This window comes from Metopolophium dirhodum, chromosome 4 (genome assembly GCF_019925205.1).
Source record: "Metopolophium dirhodum isolate CAU chromosome 4, ASM1992520v1, whole genome shotgun sequence".
Lineage (NCBI taxonomy): Eukaryota > Metazoa > Arthropoda > Insecta > Hemiptera > Aphididae > Metopolophium > Metopolophium dirhodum.
The window spans coordinates 25,963,693-25,973,107 of record NC_083563.1 but is presented as its reverse complement, the minus strand read 5'-3'; the positions used below and the strand labels follow the sequence as shown (position 1 = coordinate 25,973,107).

Genomic DNA, 9,415 nt, shown 5'->3' with positions numbered 1-9,415 from the left:
CTTTTTTTTGTTGAAAAATGTACTTTACCTCAGACCCAAAGTTTATGAAGTTTTTTTTTTCATAACTTCTTTAGTAATAGTTTCCACAAAAAATATCAAATAGTTTCAAAATCAGTGTAGAAAAACAAGATTTAAAAAATAAAATGTTAAAAGGCGTGGTAAAGTGCATTTGTTTCATTGTTTGTTGATCGTGTTCTGTAATTATATTGTGTTTCTATATAGGGGTTGTTCTTAAATAATCGTCGTTATTAGAAATAACAGTACAAAACAATACGAAATAATACGAAAATTTAAAAATATAATATACTACGAAATCAGTGGCGTACTGACCGTGATTTTAAAGGGCAGTTGTCCGATAATTTTGAAGGATATTGTTACATGAACTGAATATATTAATTACTATATAGTCTATTGGTGTAGCCATACAGTAATTAATACTTTATTAACATGCCACATTGGGTAGTACTGGGTACTTCATAAGAGTCAAGGGACAATGGTAGCCAGGAATTTTGTTAGGGGGGGGGGGGGCTAAGTCACACAAAAAAATACAAATACAATATGTCTTTTATTTACACTTTTTACTATATTAGTTATCTTGATACAATTCTAAGGTCAACACAGTCAATGGGAGGGTGGGCTATAGCCTCTTAGCCCCACTGGCTACGCCACTGATGGCAGGTCATTAAAAAAAAAAGAATTTCCCGATAAAATATTTCACTTCACAACGCCAGTACGCCACTGCAGTACGAGATGCGCCACGCGAATGCACGTGACGTCGTGATAGTAAATAGTTAATATATATACCTACAATATACACATATATATAGTATTTCTATAGTATATTATTATTATTATTATTGACACAGACGGACTACGGTCTCCACGCCGACGGCAACGTGACCGACCGCCACACGCCACTGTGCAACGTGACTAGCTCGAATCCGAATAAATGAAATATATTACATTTTGTAACGCGTGACAATAACTATATAATAATATTATGTACCTACCCTGCGGGCACAGAATACGCGTATATTATTACCAAATATAATATGATCTACGATGCAGTCAGTCGGTCGCTGCGCGCGCTGCTCGTTGGTCCCCGCCGTCCGACGAGGTAGTGATCATAATTTATATTAGATTTTATATTATAATATTTTATAAAATCCTCCTATTCGTGCAATAATACGTTTTTATTATTATTATTAAATTGCATACGTGTACGTCGTTACGTTTTCCTCGACGTTCTATCGAATGTTTGCCATATTGTTTTCAGATATATTACCTATGTAGCGGTGATAAAATATATAGGTACAATCGTATACGTGCTATCAGGACTGCTGCAGTATTAACCGCGACGATAACGTCTCGGATTGAGTTTGTTCGGTGTAAACGGTCCCCGGGGGAAAAAAATCATGCAGCAGTGTCGGATCAGGCGGATAGGTAAGTAGCCAGTAGGCGGGGCTTAGGTGGTTAGGTAGTAATTAAATCTGAGGTTTTAGGAGGGTAGACATTAGTAAATTTCACGTAAACCTCTTAATGAAGAGGACCTTTATAAAATATAAAATATATACTATTTATAAACCGATATGGTATTTAATATTTTATCTTAATATAGGTATACTGGTAGGCATAGGTTTGTGGACTGTGGTTGTTCATAACTTCATGAGTTGTTAATAATATATGACGCGTGTTTGCCGTGTAGAAATACAATTTTATGTAAATGATGTAAAACTTCGAAGATTGCCCAAAGTTCAAAGTGAAAGTGCTAAATCAAAGCAATTTGTTGAAGATTATCTAGTGAATTTTTCAAAACAGATGGTAAAATACTTTATTGTGTTATTTGCGATCAATTTTTAATTTTTATATAAAAAGTGTTTAATTATTGATAGCATTTAAAAATTTTACCCAACAAATAAAATTTTATTGACAATTAAAAAAAAAAAGGTGGGTAAGAGGATGTCGCTCTGCTGTACAGTAGGTTACAAGCGGGTCACTGTAATGGATGGTGTTAAATTTGAATTCAATGATATATATTATATAGTATCATTGTATAAGAAAAACGATTATGAGCGAAAAAAGTCAGTCAGCCTATGATATTACCAAGTATATTTGATGATATTATTGTGAATAAAGTAATTTGTATATAACCTATTAACGTGGAGCCTTGTTTTCAAATTTCAATCCTTAGCTATAAAAGTTGAACATTTTATAAATTTTTAACTACAAAATAATTATTAAATTATAAATTTGATAAATTTTGTCAAAATTTGAACTTTAAATGCTTATAAAAAAAAATTGTGCCTATGTATTTTTAATATTTTTCAACTGCTATTAGAACGATATATATCAGGAGCCATATATTAAATTTTCACGCTTTTTTACCCAACAAATAAAATTTTATTGATATTTATAGAAAAAAAACTAAAAAAATTTAAAACTGACAATGTTCGTAAACAGCTCAAAAAGAGTCAAAATATTTTCAAAATTGTATGGTGTATAGAAAATGCTAATATAAACTTTCAGTGAAATTTTCAAGTATCTACAGTTATACGTTTTTTAATTACAACAAAATAAGAAAATCGCTACATGAGAAATTGAGTAAATATTCAATATTGTAAAAATATAAACTTCAAACGCACATAAAAATTTAATTTGATTTGCTTGTGAAAATATTTTTTTTTATAAAGATAGACAAACTTATGAATAATCTTGTATTACATTTTCAAATCTTAGATTTAAAAAGAAACATTTTTATGAATTCTTAACTCAAAATTATTTGCTATTTTCGTGATTTTGAACTTTAAATGCTTATAAATAAAAACTGTGGCTAAGGGTTTTTAATATTTTTTAAATCTCATTGTAACAATATAGTAGGAGCTTTGTATTAAATTTGCAAGCTTTTTTACACAACAAATAAAATTTTATTGACATTCATAGAAAAAAAAATTTAATTTAAAAGTAAATTTAGTTAGAATTTTAGTTTAAGTTAAAATCATTTCCGACTTTCAAAAAATTTCAATATTAATTTTAGAGAACTTCTAAAGATTTTTTAATGGGTTCTCAGAAATTAGAACAACAAAAAATCTCTACAACTTTTCTCTTCAAGTTTTCGCTCAATTATTATGTGTTATGTTTAAATATATTTATATTGATATAGTATCATTTAAATTTACTAGAGAGTTCTTTTTGTACAAGTCTAACAATCAAAACGGCGTTCAACAAAGTTCCTTTTATCAATCATGGATTTTAAGATGCAAAATAAACACACCGTCCACTGGTTTCGTAAAGGGTTGAGAATTCACGACAACCCTAGTTTACGAGAGGGGCTGATCAATGCTAACACGTTCCGATGTATTTTCATACTCGATCCGTGGTTCGCCGGTGCATCAAATGTGGGCATTAATAAATGGAGGTTAACATCACATATTATAATATTATGATTATCAAAACCAAACATAAACATTTGCATGAAAATGATTTTTTAAATTTGTGTTTCAGATTTCTCTTGCAGTGTCTGTCAGATTTGGATAACAGCCTGAAAAAACTAAACTCTAGACTTTTTGTTATCAAGGGACAGCCAGCCGAGGCATTGCCTAAACTGTTCAGAGTAAGTTTTCATCAGATCACTCCCGATTTTAAATTTGCTCAAACCTCGTCTTTAACTCTATCGCTGCGTTATGTAATTTAATAATAAACGATTTTTGATATGCAGGTAAAAATATTAAATAATATATGATCATTGATTATTTTATGCATACGTACTTAATAGCGCAAAATGTATTGTCTTATTCACTTTCTTGACATACAAACTAAATTATTGAGTTACATAACAGTATAATTTATGTAATAGTATTTGTTTCTAGCAATGGGGTACGACAAACTTCACGTTTGAAGAAGATCCTGAACCGTTTGGTCGCGTGAGAGATCAAAATATAAAAGTCATGTGTAGTGAAATGGGAATATCTGTCATAACTCGTTGTTCACATACCCTGTACCAATTAGACAAGTAAATGTAGAACTCTTTAAAATAATTAAATTTTATTTTTATAGTAAAAATTGTAAATTTGCATTAAAAATTAAACATTTTTATTCTAAATATCAAAAAAATCTACTCCTGGATAAACAATTATATTACTATGTACATACTAATATGGTGTTATTTTATTTTGCAGTCGATGTTATATAGGTATTATAAAAACAATTTATAAGGAAACTCGTTTACTTTGAGGCACATTTCTTGAATTCATTTTAATTTATGAAATATTTATTAATATAAAAAGTTGTGAATTTTTGAAGTTTGAAATTCATATTAGGTATGTATAGTCAAAAATTATCTAACTTCGACTTATTGTTTTTTGTTCCAGAATAATAAACGTGAATGGTGGAAAAGCTCCATTGACGTATCACTTATTTCAAAAATTATTAGAGTGTATTGATCCACCAGAAAGAGCTGTACCTAGCATAGACAAAGAATTTCTTGGTAATGCTTTTACACCAACTAAATATGACCACGATGAAATATTTGGTGTCCCAACACTCGAAGAACTCGGTAAATAATAAATGTATAATATGTTACTTATAGGTGTTTTAAATTCATTTTATTGTATGGGTAAATTTTATATTGTAATATATTATTAAGTAGAAACTACAAAGGTTTTATAAATGGACACAGAGTGTTAAAAAATTTCAATAGAAACTGTAGAAAATGTATTTGTTTGGTTATTTTATACACGTTGTTTATCACCAACTTTTATTTATTACAAGTTTTTACGCATAAAAACGCTTTTCATGGTATTCACTATTCATATACGATCTTAAGTATAGTTCTTACTACGTAGGAAGAAAATGTTTTTTTTATATACCTACTCAGATATAGAACTGTAATCTATAGCAGACAGTAGTGTAGTAGGTACAAGGTACTATACATATACTACAATAAGTATGTATTTTACCCATGAATATTTCAGAGTTTTCAAATAGTAATATTATATAATAATTTGAAAACAGCAAAATATATTATAATTTATTATTAATATATATATTATTTATGTAACAACCGATAGATCTAAGTTGTCAATTTTCTTAAATATCTACGCGAAAATAGTTCTATGTTATGTACACGTTTTTAATGTTGGTATTTATATTTTAAACTATATTTACAGGATTTAAAGAGATAAACAACATAGCACGACACGTATGGATGGGGGGCGAAACGGAAGCATTGATAAGGTTGCAATGTCATTTGGAACGGAAAGCATTCATCGCATCTTTTGGAAAACCAAAAATGACCCCACAATCTTTAGTAGCTAGTCCCACTGGTCTCGCGCCGTATTTGAAATTTGGATGCTTATCCACTAGATTGTTTTTTTCAGAGTTGAATGAACTTTATAAGAAGGTACATATATATTATTATATTGTTATATAATATTTTCTAGTTTTATTAAGTTTTCCTCATAATTCAAACTTAAATAATATTTTATTGCAAGTAGGTCGAAGTAAGTACCTACTAAAGTGGGGCAATTGTAAATTAATTTTGAAATATAATAAAATAATATATTAAACCTTTAAAAACTCATAAAAATTAGAAACAATTAAGTATTTTTGTATCATAAGCTATATGAAAATTTAGGTAAAATAGGTGCATTTAGCCATTTAGGTATATGTATTGATCAAAATGTAGATATAATAATATGTAGTCTATTCTTCGCTTTATATGTATGCTGGTTTTTAAATTGAATATTAACAATCAACAATTTGAACATTGAAGTAACATTATTTTGTAATATGTCTGTATGTCATCACTGCTTTGCTCACGGTAAAATATCCTAAGTTGAAAAAATAACTTGTTATTCAGATCCTAAAATGTTTATTATCCAACATTAATCATTATATAAATGGACAATCATTAAGTACCTATTTATAGCAGTAGCGGTATACACGTTTATACTTCCACATGTTATTGACTATTGAGATAATAATATTATTAAAATGATACCGGACTACCTATATTTTATATATTATGAACATTGGCGCAAATTGACTAAATTTTTTGGGGGACTCAAGCCCCCCTCTCCATAGCTAGTACCACAGAATATAAATATTAGTACTAATTACTAGATTTTGAACTGGGGGGGGACTAAGTCCCCCCAAGCCCCCCCCCCCTATTTGCGCCAATGATTATAAATATAGTTTACAATAAATTGTCCCCATTTATAACCACCCCAGTATTCACATTGTCTTAATAATTAATACCTACCTAGTCTATATAAACTATAATGTCACGTAGATACGGAAATCCCAACCGCCACTTTCGCTGCACGGACAACTGCTGTGGCGAGATTTCTTCTACTGCGCGTCCACCAACAATCCGAACTTCGATCGGATGGTTGGAAATCCGATTTGCGTGCAAATACCTTGGGACAAGAATCCCCGAGCTCTGTCCAAGTGGGCCAACGTAAATACTATTTACGCATATTTCTATATAGACGCGACTGTGTGGTTTGTGGTAATCGACGTGCGCTATAATGCGGTAATTGAATTGATTTTTAGGGACAAACCGGTTACCCATGGATCGATGCGATTATGATACAGCTGAGGCAAGAAGGATGGATCCACTGCATAGCGAGGCACGCAGTCGCGTGCTTTCTCACTCGGGGTGACCTGTGGCTATCTTGGGAAGAAGGAATGAAGGTATTACGGAGGTTCATTCAATAAATTCTTCGACATTATTCTAGTTTGATCACGTTTTGTTAACGTATTATGATTATGAATAATACGAAAAAAACTGAAAATCCTTAGGTATTTGATGAGTTATTGTTGGACGCCGATTGGTCAGTAAACGCTGGATATTGGATGTGGTATTCATGTTCGTCGTTTTACCAAGAGTTCATTCACTGCTATTGCCCTGTTAGGTTCGGTCGAAAAGTAGATCCAAATGGTGATTATATAAGGTAAAATACGCCTATATATTTTTTCTGTACGTCTGAAAATAATAACTTTAGTTATTAGGTAAATTACTATATTTTCCGAATTATATTTAATATATATTTAATGAACTTTTTGTTTATAGAAGATACATTCCAGTGTTGAATAATATGCCTAATCAATATATCCACGAGCCGTGGTTGGCACCTGAATCCATTCAGTTTACTGCCAATTGTATCATTGGCATTGATTACCCATTGCCAATCGTCAATCATATCAATGCTTCTAAAATCAATCTCGAGCGAATGAAACTGGCATATCAGCAGCTGTCTAACTGTCAGCCACAATTAGAAAATGGTAAATTAATTTTAATTTCCTCACTGAGAAGATAAATGAAAACATTGCATCGTAAAGAATTAATAAGCGTAGTTATGATAGTTTATTAATAATATACAATTAATTAATTAATGATATCCTAAAAATAACATTAGGTGTACCTATTAATTGAACAATACTTGTATAAAAATTATTATTTAAGAATTGTATTGTAATAGTAATACAATACTACACTATTCTTAAATGTTACTGACTTATTCTATGAAGTTCTCGAAGTAGAAAATATATTTATTTTTGTAAAAATGAAGTTACTAAACTAATAATATATGATTAAGTTATAGGTATATAAGTATTATATATATTATAACAACTTTAACTACCTAGGTACCTAATATAAGTGTTATTATATCATGTTATATAGTACTAATTTGCTTATTATATTAGTATTTTATCATGATAGGTATACTTTAAATTTTAATATTAATTATCATGAAGTACTATTATAAATTATTGAATAGTTTTTTCAATGAAGCCAACCAAGCCCTCTTATGTATCCCTCCATCTATTGAGCTTATTGTAAAAATATTTTATACGGATAACAGATTGTACAAATTAAACAAATATGACAAATAAAAAATAAAATACCTATTAATTATCGACTGACTCCTTATTACTATCTACTATAGAATATAGATATATATTTGTATAATATATTGTAAATTTTATTTTGACATTGGCTTATCCACATTCTATACAGTATACTTATATAATTCACAAGAATCCTATGCCGAACCAAACATCGGATATAATAGATTTAATAAAAAATTGTTTATATATAGGTAATTATATAATAAAAAAAATATAATTATTTAAGGAAGTAACACTTAATCAAAACATTTTGAAATAGTATTTAAAGAAAATACAAATAAGCTGAAATAAATTAAGATATTTTTTCAGAAAACCTAATAATATTGAATTATAATAATTAAGAAAATATTTTTAGTAGGTAGACGTCTATATTATAACTTACAAGATATATTACTATTGTATAATACAGAGAAAACTGTGTACGGTTGTAATTTTTTTCATGGTATGATTTATTATTATTTCTGATATAATTTAAACTTTTAACATTTCATCAAACCTAGAATGTGCGTACCGAACTTTTTTTTCCACTAGTAGTTAAATAAAAGCAGATTGAAAAGAAAACTCTCATAATTGTATACATGGAGAAATTGTAAATAAATAATTATTACCTATACTTTTTAGTTTTCATTTGTTTAACTATTTTATACTTAAAATAATAAATAATAAATTGTCAAAAAATATTTTTCTGTACTATGTACCTATGGTAGTAGAAATTATAAGGAACTTATAGTAATCATCATGGACTAATAAATATAATATTATACATTTCTAACAATCATTTGTATCAATTTCAGTAAAAATGTCATTAATCTAGTTAAAATACGTAATACTTTTATTTTTAAATGTTGCACCTATATGATAAATATTTAATATGTCAAAACTACATTTTAATGTAACAGACACAATTAAGTAATATTACCTAATTCTTACCAGCATACTGGTGCTGGTTCAGTGGTTTCTTCCTGATGAGGTAGGAATGTGTTATTTGAGGGTGGCCTATTTTAGCTCGAGTTTACTAAGATTATAATGTATTTTACTAAAACACATTGATTAATGATTGGACCTGTACATTTCTCGTTACTCTCCACGCTACATTAATGTACCCAAATGTGAAAAAAAATGTCGTGGCAAAAGATTCACATTATTGTTTCCGCTTAATTACCTGCATATAATATTACCCACAATGTAATAAAATATAAAGAATATAAAGAATATTATGTAATACCATTGATTGTTTAAATTTAATTAAGTAGTATTTTTTAGTTATACGGCGGCTATATTTTAATAGCCTATTTTAAATTTAAATTTTCTTTTGTACTTATAGATATAGCAATTTACGAAATAAAATTATTGGCAATAATTGGAATTTTAAGAGAGTGTGGTATATACCGTATATATACCTACGGCTAAATTCAAAATGTTCAAATATATTCGCCGCTCGCCACTAATAATATAATAAAAATAGTATAATAATTAATAAATAATATAACATGTTAAAGCAATC

The 9,415-nt window shown here is 28.8% G+C and overlaps 1 protein-coding gene across 3 annotated transcripts; it reads left to right on the top strand.

Annotated features, from left to right (window-relative positions):
* Positions 1-1,063: 1,063 nt before the first annotated feature.
* LOC132942851 (cryptochrome-1-like) lies at positions 1,064-8,247 on the top strand. Of its 3 annotated transcripts, XM_061011512.1 has the most exons (11): positions 1,065-1,117; positions 1,277-1,443; positions 3,180-3,415; positions 3,502-3,610; positions 3,867-4,009; positions 4,368-4,552; positions 5,166-5,398; positions 6,290-6,457; positions 6,553-6,693; positions 6,802-6,953; positions 7,073-8,247. In XM_061011512.1, exons 3-11 carry the CDS (start codon positions 3,243-3,245, stop codon positions 7,317-7,319), a joined length of 1,551 nt encoding a protein of 516 aa, XP_060867495.1. In that variant the 5' UTR covers positions 1,065-1,117; positions 1,277-1,443; positions 3,180-3,242; the 3' UTR covers positions 7,320-8,247. The 3 variants fall into 3 exon arrangements, with proteins under 3 accessions (XP_060867494.1, XP_060867495.1, XP_060867496.1); XM_061011511.1 differs by having other exon boundaries at positions 1,064-1,443; XM_061011513.1 differs by lacking the exons at positions 1,065-1,117; positions 1,277-1,443 and adding an exon at positions 1,705-1,821.
* The last annotated feature ends 1,168 nt before the right edge of the window (positions 8,248-9,415 follow it).